Source organism: Orbicella faveolata, unplaced genomic scaffold (assembly GCF_042242905.1).
Source record: "Orbicella faveolata isolate gen_17 unplaced genomic scaffold, um_ofav_v1 contig_25, whole genome shotgun sequence".
NCBI lineage: Eukaryota > Metazoa > Cnidaria > Anthozoa > Scleractinia > Merulinidae > Orbicella > Orbicella faveolata.
The window spans coordinates 5475066-5497473 of record NW_028301553.1 but is presented as its reverse complement, the minus strand read 5'-3'; the positions used below and the strand labels follow the sequence as shown (position 1 = coordinate 5497473).

The window sequence follows — 22408 nt, the reverse complement described above, 5'->3', positions numbered from 1 at the left end:
GTCACTCGATGCCAGGAAGCGAATTTTGCGCTTCTGGGAAGAACTTTTTATCAGTAAAAGAATCATTCCGACAAGCTAACAAAACGACACTCAAACGTTTCCATACGTTTTCATTAATAACTTTGAATGCTAGCGATTTACATGTAAATTATTTTCTTTACATCTGTACAATTACGACTTGATTACAGTTTAATACAACATAATTAATGCCACTGGAGTGGAACAAGCCCAGATAGCAAACAGACTGGTCAATAGAGTTCAACCATATGAAAAAGTTCAATAGTCTTGGCCGCCAATAAATAATTTGAATGAATTAATTTATGCATCATTTAAGTTTCACAAAGCATTCCAAGGCTTCCAGTCCCTATCGAGGTAGATCATTGGTCAATCCTGACTGTGTATGAAGATTAACGAGAGCATCTGTTCAAGTAAAAAAAAATACTGACTTTCTCCACATTAACGATTGGTCATTTGCTGTACAATGTCTTCATGCAGCCAGTGTTTCAATGCTGCAATGATGTGTGGCATCACTGAAGCGCGCGCAGCAGAGATAAGCTGGACCAGCTGAATAAACAGGCACTGAGGGTAGTTTTGGACCATAATTTGAGTAACTATGATAACTTACTACACGAGCTAGATAATGAATGAATGAACGAATGAAAGAAACTTTATTGCACTCTCCCAAAAATGGGTTACGTTACAGCAAAGGAGAGTACAGAATATGTTGATTACGGTGTATAAATGTCTACATGGTGCTGCACCATCCAATCTGCGTTCTTATCTCGAGGAGTGCGACGCAGCCGGCTCTTATAATCTTACAGGCTATGCAAAGCTTAAAGTGCGGGCGGTAAAAACCACCAGCTTTGGAGAACATTCATTTACATATCAAGCGCCTTACGTATGGAACAATTTCCCGAATGAAGTACGCAGGGCGGACACGTTGCCCGTTTCTAAGCAGAAAGTGAAACAGTTTACCAGTTTTTAATTTTTTTTAATATACATTATGTATGTTTGTTGTGGGAGGCGCGGTGGCCTCATGGTTAGTGCGCTCGTCTCCGGATCGAGCGGTCCGGGTTCGAACCCTGGCCGGGGACATTGTGTTGTGTTCTTGGGCAAGACACTTTATTCTCACAGTGCCTCTCTCCACCCAGGTGTATAAATGGGTACCGGCGAACTTAATGCTGGGGGTAACCCTGCGATGGACTAGTATCCCATCTAGGGGGAGTAGAAATACTCCTAGTCGCTTCATGCTACAGAAACCGGGATACGCTCCGGCCTGATGGGCCACTTGGCTCGCATGCAGACTTTACCTTTTACCTTATGTATGTTTGTTATTTATGCCCCACCCATTTACGATGTCTTTTGACTGAGCTCTGTTTACTAGGCCCTAACGGCCCTACTCCCGGTATAAAATAAATAACCCCGATTGGGCTTATAGTGGCCGTGTTCATGAGTACATAGCCGTTGATTTATTGAAAAAGTTGAATCTTAAAAAAACAACAAGCACAGCTAAATATAACAACTTGGCCCAGTGAAGGTGTGGGCAAACTAACGCCGGCAAATGGAACTGGTATATGAAAATCGCGAGTGAAGCGGTAAGGGGAGGAGGATGGTCAAACTTTGGATGTGCACAGGAGCCTCGGAGAGGCTGCTCCACCCCAGGAAAAACACATCACAGAAAATCATATAAACGATGGAAAAGAAAGAAGCAAAAACCACAGACAGCTGCCCCTGCAAGCTGAAGAGGTGGTTGCAGTATGTTAAAATAGAGTAACAATTGAAGGCTTACTTACCAGCAGCCAACAGCCGATAAAAGTCATAGACAATGCAATCTATGAGTTAAACGGAGGAAAAGCTAGAACTGACCCGAACAAATTTTTTGAACGCGTTGGATTTCCAGCGATCTAATAAGTAAATTTAAGTGTCGGATAAACCGCGGTCAGCAGCCTATCTTCCGCGCCTATCTTCCGTTTCTGCTTCCGACTTCGACAATTGAGTTTTCGCTGACTAGATCATAAGCAAACGAGCAAACGAACCGATTCCGTTGAGCTTCGTGACTCCGCTAACGACAACGATTTTCGATTCTCACTAGGTCGTAAGCTCTCTTACGAGTCCCACTTCGACTCCGTCGTTAGTGCAAACCAGCCTTTAAGCTTCTTGTTTTATTATACAGTAGATTTGCGTACGTATTACTCACTGCTTTACATGTATATATCAAATTTTATTTTGATTTCGTAGGGAATTAATCGGTCTGAGTATTTAAAAGAAACGTATTGATAATTGTCTTAAGGGTCCATTAACCGATCTTTTCAAGCCGTTGCTAAGGAAAATTTATTCTCATATAACCTTATCGTTTTTAGTTAGTTCAGAGTTATTTCATGTGTTTTAACTTTTTCATGATCATCAACACTAGTGATAACGTCATCAGGCCATGCCCATGGTCATGTGACTAATACTGAAAAAACGCAAAGGCTCCCAGGCAAATTACTTTATCGGGATTTTTTTCATTGATTTAACATTTTAATTTAAATCCTTAAAACGCTATGCATAGATTTTGTTTCATTTCTAAAAGGTCAAATTTTGAGAGAATTTCAAAATATTAAAAAATTAGTAGTTTTCTGAAAAACGCATGATTTCGAAAAAGGAATGCATAGCTATGTTTCCAACGCTGGTTTAATCGAAATCCGTCAAAAAAGGTTGGATTTAATGAAAAACCACGTTTCCTTTAGCATTTAAAGAAACCGGAAGTACACCCGATATATATTGGAAGTTACCCTATCAGCGCGTGCGCAATTTACACTACCAGTGCACTTCGGTAAGATCAAACAAAGCCACACGGAGTTAGTTTGCTTCTTTCTATTGCTCTTGTTTTTCTGTCTTTCTCTTATTTTGTCTTTGCTTGTACTTTTTTTACTTTGCATTTTGTGAAAAACAAAGAAAAACATCTAAAATGTAAGCGAATTTGCAAGTAATTGAGTTGTTTTTATTTTCCGCGCTCAGGCTGACGTAAGTAACCGGAAGTAAAATTTCACCTCCTTAGCAACGCGCGAGCACGCGCATAAATCGGTTAATAGGCCCTTAACATTTAACTATCCAAGATCTACACAAGAATGTAATCATCTGAGATTTTCTGAATAAAGGCTTTGCATTCCGTCGCCGTTGTCCTCTTACTTGGCTCGGTTTGCCAACAGGATGTCATCAGTTTGGTCAACTGTGTTGGAGGAAGATTGGGTTTGAATCTCCTGTCACTCCTGGGGGTCTGAGGCCGATAATGGCCCTCACTTATTCGTCGAAGGAAGTCACTCAGGCCTAGACTCTGATAGCTTAGTTCGGAGAAGACTCTTTTACCGAACCACATCTCCCACATCATGAGACCGAAGCTGTACATGTCGGCCTTCGTGCAGTAGGGCTTTCCTCCGTGTACTTCAGGTGCCATGTACAGTATTGTACCACATACGGTTCCCGTGATTCTGTCTTTCAGTTTGGCCAACCCTAGGTCTGCCACTTTGATTTGGTTACGTCTTGAAATCTGTAAATGAGGTTTGCAAATCGTCATAACTGTAACAAAAGTTAAGCCAAGATCGGAGAGAAAGAAGCCAAAGCCTTAATTGTCTTGAAAGGTTAAGAAAAGGCCATAAAAACATTCAAACAGTCCATGAACTGCCGGCTCAGGATAACAATTGGTTGATTGTGAAACATTTTTCTCATCCGGAATTATCATAAAAATTTATTTGGAGGCAGAATAAAGCAGTACATTTGGAGCCAGAATTACCCAAAATGTTATTCTAGCTGAAAGCAGACTGAGATGCGTGCTGAGTACCACGTAAAAACGAGTTGTAAACTAGTTCAAGTTCCATTAATTTAGTTCAGTTAAACGTTACTTAGAATCAATATTTTATAGGCACATGTATTTGTTATAGTCATCTTGTATCCAATAGTAGCAAATGGAATAACTTATCGGATTCTTCAATGGACTGGATGATGTAGACATTTCAGTTTGCTTTAAACTAGGTGATAGTACGAAAAAGCGGCAAAGGTCGATAGCAGCATTTTGAGGCAACTGAAAAATATAGAAAGGGAGCGAGACAGTGTTTTCTTCCGAAAATCTCCTCTTGAGTTACCCATATTAACGATGAAGGATTACGGGAAGGTCCGAAGCGATAGCCTTGCTGAAAATCAGACCCCGCGCACGTGCAAATTTGAACGTTAAGCGTCAATATTGGCGACATTATTGGGTTCACGCGTCATGCTTTTGACCGCTGTGAAGTTGTAGCTTATTTGCGTTGGTTAACTTACCAGAATGTTGTCTAGCTTGAGATCTCTGTGAACAATGTTTTTGCTGTGAATGAACTCGAGTGCATCTAAGATCTCCCTGGTCCATCGAAATGTGTCGGTTGCTGCATTCGGGGTCTTCCAAGGGATACGATTGTCGTTTCCAAAGATGTGGCTCTTCAGACTTCCAGGGCATAGCTCGAAGACCAGCGCCACGGAAAGCAGTTTGTGGTTGTCAACCTCTATGGCCACTCCATACAAGGCAATTATGTGCTTGTGCTTCAGCTGCCGGCTGTGTGAAGAATGGTTATATGGTATGAAGTCATCTTTGCAAAAGTACACAACTAAACTCACGATACCATTCAGAAGTATTTGCGTTCGGAGCCAAACGCATTTGCATCTCTAACAACGGAAATCATTGAGACCCTCACAGCTTTCCTCTTTCAGAATGCCAAAATGCATTCTGTAAATTACTATGAACTGATAACCCCTAGCTGTGATGTTTTGAAATGAAGCGGTGTTATCATGTTTAATATAAAGGACTCTCTCGAGTGGAATTTTGCTCTCAAAGTTTTTTTTCATGGTGGGCTTAAAGTTGATAAAAGAACTCTAATTCAAATTCAAATTATTCCTTAGGAGACGTAACTGGAGATGAATTTGGGGTAGGACAAAATTTCACTGGAAAGCGATGTGGACCATTGGAAGACATCGTTTGCTTTCACGTTTTGGGTAAAGGTCAAAAAGGTAAAGTGAGCGTCAGGCCAAGTGGTGTAACCGCTGGAACATATCCTGCTTTCTGTATAGTAATACGTGAATAAGAGTATTTCTCCTCTCCCTTGAATGCGATACTAGTCCATCGCAGGGTTGCTCTTAGTATTAAATTATCGGAAACCCATCTCCAAACTTATTAGATGGGAGGAGAGTCAATTTAAAAATTGATATGTCTTGCCCAAGAACAAAAACACAATGACGCCAACCGTGGCCTGAACTTGGAGCACTCGATCAGGAGTCGACTTCTCTAACCGCTTTTCGCAACAGCGTCTCTTACTGACACACTTTTAGGTATAGTTAAACTAGTTATATTGCTTAAGTCAACATTTGGATTGCATTTGTCGTTGGGTTCCCCAAACCTGGAATAAAATAAAATTTCAGTGTCTCTAGACATACTTACTTTAACATGGCTGCTTCTTCAAGGAAAGTGACCACGCTTGATGGACACAGAGCTTCTTTAAGCTTTTTGACAGCAACTTCTTTTCTTCCATGTCCGGGAGGGGTGAATTGGCCTTTGAAGACAGTACCATAGCTACCTCTACCTAGGATGTGTCTCACGTTGTAACGAAGTCTCCCGATGTTAATTTGGCAAGGTGGGTACGTCACCTGTATTCCACTTTGGAGGGCATCGAACGTCAGCTTTTCATTCATTTCCTGCAGCTTCTCATATAACGGACCGTTCTTCTCCAAAGTCTCTTTATCCCGTGAATTATCTTCGCTCCTTGTGAGATCCTTGCATCTCTGCTCATATCTGGCTATGAGGTGTTGATGGCATCTCTTTACCCGGGTAATGCGAGTCATCTCGTCGGAGAAGTTGTCTCGGACATGGTGGAGTACTTCATCGTTGATGGAAGCCTCTAGAAACCTGGCCGATAATTCTGTTAAAGCTTGGCAGCGATTGTTCATCAGCTGTCGTTCCCTGAGCTGCCTGTCGATGAACAGGTAACCTAACACCGGTGCAAACAGAACTCCTGCAGCCAGACCAACAGGAATCAAAACTGGCATAAAAATTCCGAGAGTCATCACTACGAATTTTTTCATAGGACGAGTCTCGCAGGGTATGAGCTCATCCCTAGAATCACCGACGAGTACCCGATCAATATCACGGATGTCTTTCTCAAGATCGTAGAAGCTTTGATGAAATTGTTTCTCGAGGTCTGCATAGGCTCTTGCAAAAAGCTGCTCCTTGCTTTCCCACTTGTAAAGAAAAGACAGGAATCGCTCTTCAATGCATCTGCTATACATCTCCCTGATCTTTGTTGCATCCGTTTTATGACGATCGGCAATGTTAGGCAGATCATTTTCTTCCCATGTGCAAAACCTGCGTCTGACTTCATCTGATTTCATGTAAGATGTGATTTTTTCACAAAGGTTTTTCACGTGATTAGATATTGCGTCTTCCATTTCCTGGATGAATATGCCTTTCTTGAGCTTTTCCAGCTTCACCTTAAGTTGTTGGCGAATCTTGAGTCTTTCTTGCCCGTTTCTTTTGGCATTTCGCATCGCACATTTGAGCTGATCCGACACGTTGCAGAGCTGGCCACTGATGCAGCTGTTAAAATAAATTAACGAATGATAATATAAAGTAATAAGTTTTGAAAAACGTTTTAAAAAGGGACTGTAATATCTTCAAAATTGTGGACAGACGGGAACCCGCGTCAAAACACGACAGATCACATTGATGAAGAGTTATGCTGGTAACGTTGTGTTTTAAAATTTTAAGACCTCTCCAAGTAATAAGTTGTCGTTTGTAAACGATTTAGAGTATTTTTTGACCAATGCTAAATCATTTTCCCAATCATCTTATATACATATTACATTGAAAGACCTATCATTCTTTTATAGTTAAAATCCTTAACCTTATGGAATTCCGAGAAATGGCACGTGGTCAAAATGACAATTCTTCACCGATCGACTGTATAAACGTGAGAGAACACTCTGGTGAATTTGCTTACAGCCAAATATTTTGATTAATCCAATATTCTTGAATTGTTTTTTTGGGACAAGGCATGCGGTTCTACAATACGTTGGTCGCATTACAGCTTTTCTGCGCTCGATTGTGGCGACATGCAAATCGAATGAAAATGGTCGTTTTCCAACCCAGTAGGAACTGGAGATTAAATCGTCTTTTTTTAAAATGTACGTAAAGGCAAAACTATTTCAAGGGAAAAACTACAGCCTCTTTGCGTTCTTGCTAGGTGCTAGCTATACCCAAAAGAGGAGCGAAGCTAAGTTCTCTAGCCTTGGCGAAGAAATTTGATTCTGTTCGAGTTTTGTGGACATTTGCTCTTAAACTTACCAGTAAAGATATTCTGTTTTTCTCTCGATACAAAGCGGAAGAAGCCGTTGCAGTCCGTTAAACAGGCAGTTCAGGTCATCACTCATCACGTTAAATCTCTTGTGTACTTCCGCTGCTCTCAACACCGACATCCTAATCAATTGGGATCTTTCATCAAGGTCGGGGATTTTTTTTCTGAGTTTGCCAATGATATGTTTCTGGAGGTCCTCTCTTTGGCTTTGGTTGGCTTGTTTTTCAACTTCGTCCCACTTGTTGCAAACAAACAGAGCAGACTCAGCAGTGATTCCACAGCGTTGCTCTCCATTATAGAGTTTTATCCAGTCGCTCAAGATACGCATAAGCTGAAAGTATTTAACCAGAGGAAAAGCTCGAATGAAACGTTAGTCTCCACTTGGGGCAACTTGACCCCTCAGGTGGCTTTTAAAGTGGCTAGAGGTTAAGCCTGTTCCGTTTGGATAGTGGGGACAATGCAAACGGTGGGTGAGTGAAGGAAAAACGAGGCGGGGTGGAGTGGAGGGAGGTTGAGCCCTGAAACAAGCTCCCAGGAGTTTTCCTAATCCTGCAATTTCCGTGAGAATCAATTCCAGATGTTCACTGTCGGGAGAGTGAAAGTCGACTCTTCTCTTTCTCTTTCCCAACTTGATTAGAAACGATCGAAGCTTCTCTGCTTTCAGGGTAGATACTCCTAGTATTTCAAGTTAAATTCTATTTATTAAAGTAACAATGATTTGTGAATACGATCTATAGATTAATGCATATAGGAATAATTACTTCCGTGTACAAAGCTCCATTGTCTCAGTGAATGATTCCTAGAAGAAACGGAAAGTGTACCTTCTTGCTTCCTTTTCAACTGATACCAGTTTCCATATCGCTTGCGAACGGTACGCAACTTAATCATGGTGTGCATGTATGTGTTAGATAACTGAAAAACATCGCTTGAGAATACAGCTAGCTTATTGTCCCTTGTTTCGCCCCTAACAGCTGTTATTCAGTGACGCTTTGGAAATAAAAACCCTGCATCAGTGATCCAGGATCGAGGATTGTTCACGGAGCTCATTTCACATTTTGAATTTTCCCAAGAGGTTATAGACTTTAAACGTTCAATATACGGTTAGTTTTTATCGTATATCCGCACGATCCTGAGGCGGAAGCTATAAGCAATTTCTCTAATCCTCTTTGTATTTTGTCAGGGAACCCTATAATCGTTCACCAATACCCATTTATTCTCTTGAATGAAGGGAACCCGAAACTGTGATAGTGAGGTGTTTTTCCCTACTACACAACACCACGAGCTTCAACCCGGACCACTCGTCCGATGTCCAAAGAATGTGACGAGGAGAGTATAGATTTATTTATTTTTTACTCACTCTGTCCTCCTGTAATCCTCCGGCATTTGAACTGTTTAATACGTAGATGAACGCGTAGGCCCGTGGCAAATAGTCTAAGACTATCTTGTTTGTTTGCTCTGAATCACCGATTCCTGGGCTGTCTACAATTACCACACCACCCTAGACGAAAACAACGGCGAAACAGTGAAGGTGAAGCTGAAAGGACCAAACTACAACCCATATTCATCGTCAGTTGCGTGATGGTTTAGAAAGCCTAGCCATATTGCAATCTTAACCATTCGGTTTTGTAAAACAGTGCTTGGCACTGATGACAGGTACCTGCTCACTCCACTATCTGGAACTCTCAAGGGAAACGAAAACCAGTTCTATATATATAGTGGGGCCGGGTTCGAGGTAGCCGATGTCAGTTACATACCTGAAAAATCTTATTCAAGGGAAAGTGATCTGAGCTCGACAGAGAGCATAGGGTTCGAGATATCTGAGCTCGAAAAGTTCAAATGTGGGAATGCATGAGGATGGGATTGCCCGAATCCCTTACACTTTAATACTTTTATTGTTACTATAGCGTTAATGTTTCGTTCTCGTGGCCATGCTTCTTTGCTTCTGACGTAATAAAAAATAACTATTCTTTCCCTGAAATCTTTGATATAAACAAATTTTATTTTGTACCTTCAAGAGTGGGTTGGGTATCTTGATCTCTATTCTCTTACACCAGGGTTCATTCTGTACCGGCTTTTCAATGTATCGTTTAATCTTGTGAAACTTGCTCTCATTTAGGATTCGAGCGGGTTTGCTTTTATTGAAGAAGTGTATCACCGCTTCTTTCGTTGGTCCATAGGATATTTCACAGATGGTGTGTGTGTTTTGTGTGATGCAAGTCGGTAGAACGTTGTCCTTCAACAAGAGGTTAATAAGACTGGTCTTTCCCGCGCTGGTCTCTCCTGTTATAGAATGGAAATATTAATCAGTGTTTCTCATTACAAACCGAGTGTCGTACGATGTTGTTTCAGTAGGAGCCGTCAGGTCGTTCTGGTGCGAGACAGCTATAACAGTCATTGGTCTTACCAGCAATGAGTATGGTGAATCGCTTGTTATCGAGATCTGCAATGCATTGTCCAGCTCTAACCAGGAATTCTTCTTGTTCTGTCTGACTTATCACCGTAGTTTCTCGTAACACATTCTTCAATTCCTTGTAGTACTCCTTTAACATGTGTCGTCGGTCACGAATTAGTTCGAGATCTTTCAAGATCCTCTCATATCCCTAGACAAAGAGTTGTTCCGTTACGCAATTCATTTATCTATCTATTTCTCATTTCATTGTCGTAAAAGAAAATATGTTAGAGTTTGAAGTGTTTGTAAATGGAGGACGACTTTATTTGCGTCCATCCACATGCTCGTGCATGTGCCTACGAGTATACCCCACTCCCCACATCCTGCGCCACATAGGTTACATTTAAACTAATATGTCCTGCGCATTGTTAGAAGGCCCTAGCTTGTTGCACCCAGAGATCTTCATTGAGTCTCCGACTTGCGAACACAGGTTGGATGACGGTTGTTACTTTTAAACTTAGATTGCTAAGTTGCTGTACATGTTTCACAACGTTCGCTGAACGGTATGATGACTTAAAAAATGTTCGTTTTCTCTTGTGGCGTTAGATAGGGTTGTTAGTCAGATACCTTAGTGTCAATGAGCTTTTTAATGGCCAACGTGGTAATTTTAAAGTGCTGTGGGTATTTAAGCTTACAGAACACTTCTCTGATCGGTCACATTCTTCGGGGGAAATGTGACTAGTCAGAAGATAATCGGTATGCCGGGTATAGCATGGTGTTAATTAAGCTTTGTTTGTACCGATCATATACGTGGCTCTGACAGTGACTGAAGGAGGAGGCCTGTGTTGGTGGGCTTCACATAAACTCTGTGCTCCACCTTAGGAGCTCGGTGGAGTAATTCCACAACTAGAAAGGCGATGGAACGCTTGGCCATGTTTGATCTCATTTACATGTACAAACACTACCAGCTCGAACATAATGGTCGGATAGCATAGCTTCTGTTAGAACAGTTTACTGTGAAAGTCAAAGAACCGTGAACACTTTGATTTTGATTTTGACATGTCGATTGTGTAGCCACCGATCAGACGCGAAATAAAACCGCAAAGAAAGCAAACAAATTAACGATGTCTCCATCAGTCACGAAACCACACTTCGATCCTTCCGAAAAATGGCTATTAACCTGTAGTTTTGTAAATACTAATTTAAACTGTTCTATTTGAGCAAGCAAACTGGGAATTCGAGCGACTTTAAACGACGTGTGGCTCAAACCTGCACGTGCGGACTTGCAGCCTAAGGCTACAAAACCAGACAGCCCTTCTATATTCAACTTAATCCGTTGCTATCTTTGGCGATAAAAATTATAGAGAACCCTGATAACTCCGAACTAAAAAGATCAGTTTCCATGGAAAGAGCGAACGTTTGGAAAAAAACGAGGGTAAGGAGCAAAGATTTTTTTTGTAAACAGTATGCAACTACATGTAACAATGCGCGATACCGACCATACGAGAGATTTCCTAATTAAAATTTAAAGATTATCGTATTGTGTGTCAAAATAATGGATTTCAGTAAATAAACTGATATGTTAAGTAGACAAGAAGCTTGCAACGAGAGTACCAGGGGGAAGAAAGAAATTCAAGGATTTGGAGGAATATCAGGGGTCTCTGTAAAATGAGGACCGGATGGGGGATGGCGGATGGCGGATAGCGGATGGCGGATGGAAAAATGCGGATGACAAAATGCCGATGGGAAATTGCGGATTACAAAATCCGTACGAGAGGAAATAAACGACAAAGTTCTCTTGTCTATTTTAGGTAGGGAGAAGTCGAATATCGGTGAACATAATTCGATCATCACCGCAAAGTCATACCATTGTTTCCTCTGATGAGCCCTGATGGCTGGCGGTGAAAATATTGGTGAGATGAATGCTATTAGTAGTAGTGTGACAGAACTGTACTACATGCAAAAAGAACTCCATCAGGAGGTGTAAAAACCTATATTCTTTGTATTCGAGTTTTGTTTTTCGTTATTTTAATTGCATGAAACCTGTATCAGAGCAAATTAAAGCTGTAAAAACGCTCTGTACCTGTTCGATATTTGAAGGTCTTGTCCTGTTCGTTTGACGCTGACCAGTCAGCTTTTTCACTGCAAAAACACTTCGAGGAAAGGTAAGATAAAGGTGAGGCCGAAGTTAGATCTGCCAAAACTTTGCTCTAGGAATCGGCGCTATATATAAAACTCCGTCGTCCATGTTCTTTCACTTGTGCTGGAGTCCCCAGCCTTTGAAGACGTGTTGTGCGTAGTCTTGTGCATATGCAAACTTTTCAACTAAGGTACACTGGGACGCGATCGGTTACTGTAGCGGTGTTCCATTTAATTTGGCAATGCCTGTTTCTTGCAGTGGAAATTTGCTTAGGTATAAACAGTGAAAGTCCTTCGATGTAGTGAAAGAAGAACGGAGTCTGATGATAAAAAGAAAGTCTAGTCTGTTTTTCGATCAAGACTGTTCCGTTATATTTTTGATCTTGATCTTTTTTGTGATTGAGTAACAAAATATTGGACTCTCTCGGTCTAAATTCTATGAAATGAACTGGTTTATTTTCAAGTAGGACTGTCAGAAAACATCGTAAGTTAATTTCCCCTCATAAGTATTTTATTATCCGCATATAGTCATTTGCAATTTTCCTTCCGCATTTTTACGTCCGCATTTTTCTATCCACATTTTGTCATCTGCATTTTATCATCCTCATTTCTCCATCCGCATTTTTTAAGGCTGGTTTTCACTAGCGACGGAGTCGGAGTCGTAGTCGGAGACGTAAGAGCGCTTATGACCCAGTGAAAATCGTAAATCGGAGTCATAAGCGGAGTCATAAGCTCGACGGAATCGGACTCGGAAGAATCAGAACGTTTCCATTTCTTCCGATTCCGTTTACGACTCCGTCGCTTATGATCTGGTGAAAACTAGATTGTCGGAGTCGAAAGCAGAAGCGGAAGAACCAACCAATTACAAGGCCCAGAATGGAACATTGTAGTTGGTTTATTCTTCCGCTTCTGCTTCCGACTCCGACAATCTAGTTTTCACTAGATCGTAAGCGACGGAGTCATAAGCGGAATGGGTCTTCTGCTACCTGCTATTTTCACTAGATCGTATCACTCTACGCTTCTGATTACGACTCTGACTACGACTCCGTCGCTAGTGAAAACCAGCCTTTAATCCTCATTTTGTCATGCGCATTTTGCCATCCGCCTTCCGCCGTCACCCGGTCCGCGTTTTTCAGAGACCCGCAATGCAGCAGGGAGAGACTGAAGTTTGGAAAGCGGCTGCAGCAAAATCTAATTTTTGCACGTTACGCATCTTCTAACGACTTCGCAAAACTTGTAGGGAAGACAAGACCAGCACCATTCAGATACCATGTCCTTTCATAACACAGTCGTGTATGATAATTTTTCCCATCTTACGCCGTTTACGTGATGAAAAAGAAGAAAAATGTCTCGAACTCGCGACAGCAGTCATTCTTCCGTGCCCGCTCCTTCAATCAAAAGGGCAACACTAAAACTAGCTGTACATGAGAATTATTAGTATGCAAATTTCAGGCTCTCGATTTTTCGCGCCGTTTTGATGTGGTGGTTTCCAGGCGAGATTAATTTAAGAAGAGTTCCAGTCGAGAAAAAAACAATAATGTCTGCGGTTCCAAAGTGGTTACAAGATTTTTTAATAAGAAAACTACAGGGTAACGATGATTTTTGGAAGGCGAAGCGATTGATGCGTAGTTCGTGACTGATCGAGAGAGGCCGTTAATTTTTGTCTGTTTCTTCTTTCGCAGTTTAATCTCGCATTTGACTGGTGGCTACACAATCGACACGTCAAAATCAAATCAAAGTGTTCACGGCTTTTTGACTTTCACAGTAGGTGCCTGCGAGATGTACCAGCAAAGTTGATTGCCACATTTAAGAGATGTTATTCATACGCAAACTCAATCCGGAATTGAACTGAACGTGCAAACTGACTCAATTCGCGCGAAAGTGTTTGTTTAGCCATCTATGCAAGATGTAAATTTCGGCTCTAGCGTACTTAAATATTCGCTTTCTCAATGAACTCTTGATTAATGAGGATTTTCAGTCCGCATTGCGCAGCCTCAGAACCCCAATGTTTGTGAGTCTCATTCAATGGAAGTCGAATCGATGTTATTCGTTACGGACCACATGCCTTATCTTCGAAGCGTTTTAAATTCTTTTTCCAACAGTTTCTTGGATTTTCACAGCTACGAAGTTGTTTCATCCAGTGAATTCAAACAGAACGAAGCATAAAGTTTCGCATCCATTATGGCGGTTGACATGAAACTTTGAATTTGCACAAGTCAGTTTCCACGGTACATTTCGCAAGCACTTTACTGTGAAACCAAAAAGCCGTAAACACTTTGTGACGTCTTACATGAATCAAAACAAAAAACGTAAACAAACTCTCGAGAGTGCGCAGTACGGCCTGGAAATCATCTTTAATGGTCTCGAGCATAATTTGCATGTCTATGCTTTAGTATATCTCCGTTGATTAAAATAACAGTGGTCTGTTAATAGGTGTATGGATAATTCCTTCCTTGTTCAAAGGTTCCTTGTCAGTGAGTGATTTCTAGAAGCGGAAGTCGGGTACCTTTTAACTTCCTTTTAGCTGATATTGGTCTAGCAAATAGATTCCATGTTGTCGAGCGTCTGGTCAGTAATAGATCATAGATGTGGTAAGATTAAAAAAGTGGCACACGAGGCGATAGCCGAGTATGTCACTGATGTCTTTACCACATTTTAACGTCTTCTGTGATCAATTGCTGAACAGACGCACGGCAACATGCTTGGAGTCTATTTGTTTTGTATAATAAAGAAACCAATAAATGCTAATGACATCTCCTCCAATTGATCATAAGTAAGAACCAATCAAAATGCCAGAATAATTCGACTTATTCATAATTATGCCGTATCACTGAATACTTAAACTAATAAAAGATGCTTGCGAAAACGGTCAGCTTGCTGCTCCTTACAGCTGTACTTCGCTGGCTGATATCTATGTTATTCACTGAAGGTATGAAAGTACAAAACCCTACTTCAGTGGTCTAAAACGACGGTTTAATCTCGACCTCACCGACAACTTTGACTGAGTTGGCTTAGACGAGTTAGCTTAGACCTCGGACTATTAATGCTTCGTATGTTTTTTTTTTCGTATATTTGGACGATCGCGAGTAGTACTGATTAATCGGCAAATAGATTTGAATGCACATTACGAGTTTTAAAAACAACAGAGTGAAACGTTGTCTCCATCGCCAATAGCGACCGTTATACTTAGGCCTACCTGTTGCACTGTTCCACATGTTCTCTTAAGTTCTTGTGTCTTAGTTTGTCGCATTTGTATCCCCTCGACCATACTGGAAACCGGGCCATATCCGTTTGGGAACAGGAGGTCTAAATCATGCGTCAGATCCGTGATACTTTCCACGCGTCGAGGGCTTGAGTGAGATTGTGCCATTACGGATTGCTGAACTTTTATCCGTGTCCGCTCTTTGCGTTAACGTAAATATAAAGCTTAAAGCGCTACTAACAACTTCATTTCCCGTCCTCAAACCTGAAAACGATTTAAGCATTGAGAACAATAACAAAAGCTCTTCTTGTTTTCTGCAAAACACCTGTCTGAAAAGGTTGTAAAACTTGACCGGACGATACTTCGTTTAGACATTCTGTTGAATCCGCGACGTATATATATACGTTTGAACGAGGAAGTTAACTCAAGCATGTTTAAAGCGCGAGGCGTGCCTCGCATATAGTGAACTATCGTGAAGTCTTCCTGTTTCCTCTTGAGACAATGTTGTTTATCACCACGGTTAAACCAGATCTGCATTTATTGTATTCCTAAATCGCTTAAGGTATTGTTATGATAGTCACGTCTTTACTGACGTCCTAATTTTAGCAGTAAAATAGAATTTTAAATACGTCTCAAGTGGGGTAAGATCATTTATTCTTTTCTCTATTCGTCGAAACCATCCTCGCCCGGAATGGTCAAAAATGTTATTCTCTTGACAAGACGTCAAGAAATAAAATATACCACGCGTGACCTGTTTTACTAATTATCTTTTCAACGATAAACCATTGTCTTAAGAGAAACAACACGACAATTACCATATAACGCTTGAATTTAAATTTATCATGTGACGATAGTGACTAAAACGTCACACGAGTACCACAAGTAATATGCGGATACACACAAGTAATATACGGATACATACGAGTAACTACGAATACATACGAGTGATATACGAATACATACAGATAAATACGAGTAACATGCAGGTTGCATACAAATATACGATGGCAGGGGGATATAAGGCGCGTGTTTGGGAAACATGCGTACCAATGCAAGTTTAAAGAAAGGATCAAAATCAATAGCTTTGATTAAATAAAAGTTAATAACTTTAATGATTTTCCTCGTTTTATGGTTATGCCTTGATCCAAGTTTTATTGAAAATATCTCTTGATTTACATCATGATTTTGTTATTGTATAGTTTTTAAACAGTTCATATATTTTTTCCTCTTTTTATCACGAGACAGATTTTTATAGCTTCATGGTTCGTTGCAGTTCTCGAGTATGTTTGGTTACAGTTACCCACCTCACGAATTAATAACCGATTGTTCAATTTTCAATATTTATTGATTAATGCTTTGTTAAGAGAAATTTCATTTTAAAGTACAGTTATTGTTTCCAGGGTTTATTGAAAAGTTTTTCTGACTTGCACTATTCAAGGGAATATTATTTTACATAACCAATAAATTTCATCTGGATTTAATGAAGAAAAATAACATAATGTAAAAATGTCCTTAAAGTGCCCATATTCGCTTAGCCAGTTTCAATGAATTTCGAAAATTTATGTCTGTCTAAGACATTTCGCGAAGAAAAAAAATCCCATTCTTTGTTTCGCCTTTTCTTTATCGGCGGGACGAAATCCCCGAAAAGAGCCCATTTTCCGCCATTTTGTGAAACAAAAAGGAGCAGTTGAGAGACTGGGTACTAACTAGCTTGTGACGTCGACCCGGTATCACGTCTACAAAGCATTTGGTCATTTCTCACTTGTTTCGCTGTGCCGAACTTAAATATGCCGGGTAGATGTGTAGCTGGTGGATGGTCTGCCTTCCCAGAAGTGGAGAAAGGTTTAGTTCTGCATGCTATACCTTTCTATAACGACGATCGGCCCTAAGCTAGAAAACGTAGAAAGAAATGGATGAAATGAAATCGATTTTGTTAAACAGAAGAGGGCCAAATGGGAGCCGACCCGAAGCTTTTCTTTATGCTCCAGGCATTTCACTGAAGATGACTTCATTCGTCGCTTTACCTTTGCCGACGAGACGAGTGGCAAGCCCATCATCCCAAGACTTAAACGAGATGAATTGGGCATTAATGTCTTCCCAACTGTTCATGCTGAAGTGTTGAACAAAACTCCTGTTTTGAGCAAAAGTGTGAAACGTCGCCAGGAACGCCAGGTAAGACTCGTGAACTGTGTCGATCTTCTTGATTCAATACTTATATATGTATGCAAGCCAATAACAAACATACTGAAGAAATTAATTTATTATTGATGTAGACGATCAAAAATGCGAAGAGGCGAATGGAGACCATAACTTCGCAAGCAACCACGTCTAGTGATGTTGGAGATAACCACGCGGAAATGGAACCTGATGAAGTATCATCTGAGGTGCAAAAAATGAACAGTGCTGACGCGCTGGTCGGGAACACAGCAATCGATGACACAGATTATTTCACTGAATTAAATGACCCGGTAAGAAACTATAATGAAAGGTATTGTGCATGGAAGTATATACTTTTGGTTTGTGTTGTGGGTTTGTGCCACAGGTAAACCAAGGTCTCTTTCTTGTGCAAAAATGATTTATAGGGGGAGGAATCGAATTTGAATGGATGTTAAAATAAATTCCGATCTTTTTTGTGTGTTGTCGTTTACCTAAGATTTGTTTTAGACTGTTTGAATTAGCACAATATTGTACACACATATATGTGTGTTCACGCAGCTAACGGTAGAAGACTAACTGTAGAAGACTAAACTAACGATTCAAAATACATAATTTATATGTACGCCAGAAAGTCCGCTGACAATTACAGCTACAGAATTTACATAATATCTAAAGAAATTTACATAATATCGTAACACTTTACACCCTGATGGTACTCTGAAGGAGGAGTATTTTTGGGTGAGTGGCAGAAATATTCCTTTACTGGACATACGGAAAAGACTTTTGGAAGAGCGTGAGAAAGAAGGTCTTGTGAGAGACCATTCAGATGCACATTATGAAGAAATGACCATTGAAGAAATTAAAAATCGACTGAAAGAGCTTGGAGAACTGGACGAAGATTCTGAAAGTAAAATGACAAGGCAAGAATTGGTAAAATTGTTTCAGCACTGGGAGAGAACAAGGCACCTAATGTTTTGGTCTGACCATTCCAGCATCATGAATCATGGACATATCCTGCTTACTGTAAATGCTATCTATGATCCAGCATTTTACTTCACTTCTGAAGAGCTTGGTGGGAAGGATGTTCAAGAATTGGTAGAGAAGCCACAAATGTACCTCATGGCCAGGTGTAGGGACACACTAGAAGATCAGTTGTTGTACAGTGACACTTGCCTAGAGGACATCCAGCAACTCAACCTTGAGATAACCTCATCTCACAAGGTCCCCATTCAAGACATCTGTAGAATGTTTCATGGTGACCATCCATCTCAAGAAGTTGAAAGTGGTGAGCAAATTGGTGGCAATTATGGATGTTGTGGTTGTACTGGGGCATCGGTACAGTATATTAATCATGCAGCATCACTGAGGGCCCCACAAATCACACTAGACGAGAGAAGGAAGAAAGGTATGGCAGGCCCAGCTGGAAGAGAAAGAAGAAACGGAGGTATCAATCCATTCCACCAGATGAGCAAAGATGAATTGATACAGGAGTGTAGAGGGCGACACATTCAATCAGTTGGCCTGCTCAAACCAGCCCTGCTAAGTAATCTGAGAGAGGAACTAAAGGGTGTTCAGGAACCCGCCCTCTGTTTTCCAAATCAAACAGCTTCAATGAAAGATCTGAACTTAGGACAGTATGAAGTAGTGCCTGTGGAACCCCTTCATGATCTCAAGGAGCATATATATAACATCTTAAAAGAATTACCCAAGCACCTCACTGAGGAGGAAAATGCTCTATTTGAAGAATCTGTTGAAGCAGTGCTTTCCACCAAAGAGAAGCTGAGGGGTTCAGACTACCGTCTCTGTTGTGTTATTCTGGCTCTACATCTTGGAAAAAACTGCCGATTGACTATCAGAAGGCTGCTATACAGTCTGGCTGAACTGTGTGAACTACTGCATGCTCCGGCAGATAAACGTAACCCCGACTAATTTTACGACTGCATAATGTTATTTTCTCTCATGTCATTGCATTTAAGAAAGTATTCCACACTCCTGAAGTGCTCACTTACAGAAAGCTCTATGGAATCTACTACCACAGCATAACATGCCATGCACCTCTTACATTGCGACTAGTTTCCCTTAGTTCCGTGGACACTGAGGAAGAGGAAAGGGAATTCAGCACCATTAATTCAATCAGCAAGGCAACCTCAAATGGTCACCCTGAACACATCATCCCCAACTGCATTGTTAGAGCTCCAGCAGAAAGGAAATTCAAGTCCCGTAAGAGTTGCTTTGTTGATCAGCAGTCAAAAACTGGAAAGTTTGCCAGAAATCTTCCAGACCTCCCAGATACGATCATTCCTAATGAACTGTTGGAAAAGGAAGTTTACCAAGCTCACTTAGAGAATATCAGCGATTTTCTTCTGTGTGGAAAGGGAGTATGGTGGCACGTGGAAGAGGAAAGCAAAGAAATTATTTTTCATGACAGCAAAGGTAGACCAGAATTTCAAGAACATGGCCCTCCTCTCCATCATTTTAGATCTCATTCATTTGAAAGTGAAAGGATCTATCTGAAGGAGAAATGGGACGAGTGTCTTTCTCAGTCTAACATCCGTTTACCGATCAGAAAGGTAAAATTCTATGATTCAGAAGGAAATGTTGATTATACTGAACACCACAGAGTTTTTGAAGATGAGCAATGGCCACTGCTTGATGAGAATCAAACTGGAAAGCAGAATACACCAGCTCCTGAAAACCAATGTATGACCCTTCCTTTACCTGATGACTCAGGAAATTCAGAGGACCCAGAACAGGAATCAGAAGCCAGGACTATAAATCTAATGGTCACTCCTACAAATGATGATGGTGCTGAGCTAAGTGATGATGACTTAGATGATGGGGGCTTTGATGGAGACAATGTGGGTGTAACAGCCACAGAACATGTTAGAAACTCACCAGAATGTCCAGAGTCCATTCAACTCCAGCTTAGATTGACTACTGAGCACAATAACCACCAGCTACCAGAAGGAGCAAATCCTATGACAAGAGAAGGCAAAGAAGTTCAGCCACAGGATCACATCCTAAAAACAAAACTTGCCCTCTCTGTTTCCAAAGTGTTAGGTGTCAGTCCGTTAGTGAAGACTCTTGACAAAGCAAGGCAAGCCCTACATGAAAAAGAAAACTACAAGAGTACATACTACCAAAACTTGTACAAAGATACTTTAACTTTGGTTCAATCGCAAGTGCTAGCAGCTCAGAACAAATTGTCAAAAGAAATTAAAGATTGGGAGACCGAGTTTGTCATCAAGCATGGTTTTGCACCAAACTATGAACACTACAAGTCAGAAAAAACCATCAAGTCTTCAGACAAAAAACAGAAACTGAGCAGAGAATTATTGAAACATTGGAAAATTACAGTAAACATCTACTGATGAACTGAGGAACTAGCAATAAATTAGCACTTAACGTACGATAACCGTGATTTACCAGGATCGCTTAACCCTAGGAAAATATGAAGGACGCGGTGTCGCAAAATACAAATGTAGCTATATATTGTAAATCGAGAAAGAGCAACATGATTTCACTTTTCAAACAAAATCAACTAATTAAAAGACACGTGGCATTCATTGGAAACATAATTTATTTGAAGCTTTACTATAGGACTTCTCTCCATTTATTCATTTTGAAGGATATTATCATTTCTCGACGCCAAATTAAGTTCACAAATATAATTATTCTAAATTAAAGCTTCACACTGTACGTGTAAAAAGTATAGCTTGCATTGAAGCAGTAACAACAACTTGAGAAATCTAACAAAACGAAGCCCTTTAGCTTGTCTTCATTAACTGTCTGATTCGACCGATAAAACTAAACCCCGAATATCGCAATTAATGCAACTATTTTGGCAATATATTTTATGGCTAATCGAGCCGCTTCATGCTCTGGCCGAATTAGAATACCGGTAATTTTTGTTAGCGACCTAAATGGCAACCACTGCACATAACAAAGAGAAGTGAAATGTAACCATTATTAGAACTGTTGCTTACCTTCGCTTTTACGTTGAACTTCTCTTTCACAGTCATGAATCATGGCTTCCCCATCAATGGCAAATAATATTTCCAAGTTAAATTTCATTCCTAACTACTCGAAACTCATACAGTACAAAAAGCAATGCGACGCGAACGATGCGAATGACGAGAAACGCTTTGTTTACGCGTAGACATGATATGTGATACAACAAAGTTAATAAAGTGGGCAATTACCTAATGCATGACTAGGGACTCTGCTGGGGGGCAGGAATCAGCCTCTGGAACCATTCCTTAATTGACGTGAGGACGGATGTGCGGACTGCAACAGAAATGCACCCACCAGTAAGTCACGCCTCCTCTTCACGCCAAGCCATCCTCTACCCCGTTTGAAACCGTGTTCGCAGACTTCTTCACCTACGGCGGCCGCCATTATCCAGTGGTAGGTGATCGCCTCTCCGGCTGGGTAGAGGTTTTTGGATCCCCAGCAGGCACAACCCTCGCAGGCACTGCTGGCCTCATTCGCCACCTCTGTTCCTTCTTCGCCACGTTTGGTGTACCGGAAGAACTTTCCAGTGATGGTGGCCCAGAATTTCCCGCAGGTTGTACAGAGGCTTTCCTCCGTCTTTGGGGAGTACGACATCGCGAGTCCTCGGCCCACTTCCCTCAGTCTAATGGCAGAGCAGAGGTGGCAGTAAAGTCAGCCAAGCGCCTTCTTATGTCCAACACCGGCCCAACTCGCAGCCTTTTTTAAAATAAAATTTAATAAAATTATTTAATAAAATTATTTAATAAAACAATTTAATAAAATTTAATAAAATTTAACAAAATTATTTAATTAAATTTAGTAAGATTTAATAAAATTATTTAATTAAATTTAATAAGATTATTTCATAAAAACTTAACTAGTGAGCACCACTCTGCGAACTGTAGTTGTATAACTTCTTTATTTCTCCTACGCCTTTCGTTTGACTAACGCACACTTCATCAGGGAGTGTAACAAGGAGTGTAACAGGGAGTTTTAGCTAAAACTGGGGGCCCCAAAATTATATCACGCACAAAATATGTCACACCTTGCCGAAATTTACCGCCTGTTTCCTAGACGCTTTACCGTGGAGTTTGTCATTCCTATAGGTATATCCGTAGGTGTGATCTTACGAAATGTAAACTCTAGTATGAGTTAGATATATATACAGGCGCTTCG

The 22408-nt window shown here is 40.7% G+C and overlaps 1 protein-coding gene across 4 annotated transcripts; it reads right to left on the bottom strand.

Moving 5' to 3' along the window:
- Window positions 1-1446: 1446 nt before the first annotated feature.
- LOC110064373 (uncharacterized) lies at window positions 1447-21402 on the bottom strand. 4 transcript variants are annotated; one of them, XM_089293256.1, is made up of 9 exons: window positions 21226-21401; window positions 20135-20215; window positions 9757-9952; window positions 9361-9632; window positions 8710-8850; window positions 7343-7683; window positions 5444-6595; window positions 4297-4564; window positions 1447-3529 (listed from the first exon to the last, which is right to left on the bottom strand). In XM_089293256.1, exons 3-9 carry the CDS (start codon window positions 9899-9901, stop codon window positions 3101-3103), a joined length of 2748 nt encoding a protein of 915 aa, XP_089149382.1. In that variant the 5' UTR covers window positions 9902-9952; window positions 20135-20215; window positions 21226-21401; the 3' UTR covers window positions 1447-3100. The 4 variants fall into 4 exon arrangements, with proteins under 4 accessions (XP_089149382.1, XP_089149381.1, XP_089149383.1 ...); XM_089293255.1 differs by lacking the exon at window positions 20135-20215 and having other exon boundaries at window positions 21226-21402; XM_089293257.1 differs by lacking the exon at window positions 21226-21401 and having other exon boundaries at window positions 20135-20390.
- Window positions 21403-22408: the final 1006 nt, after the last annotated feature.

Bases quoted from the DNA above. Each gene is read 5' to 3' on its own strand.
- LOC110064373 (XM_020771421.2), bottom strand. From the start codon at position 15,250: ATGGCACAATCTCACTCAAGCCCTCGACGCGTGGAAAGTATCACGGAT. The intron at 9,953-15,076 runs GTAGGCCTAAGT...CTCTTTGTCTAG, and splicing joins CATGTGGAACAGTGCAACAG to GGATATGAGAGGATCTTGAA. The intron at 8,851-9,360 runs GTACAAAATAAA...GTTTTCGTCTAG, and splicing joins TACCCAACCCACTCTTGAAG to GGTGGTGTGGTAATTGTAGA.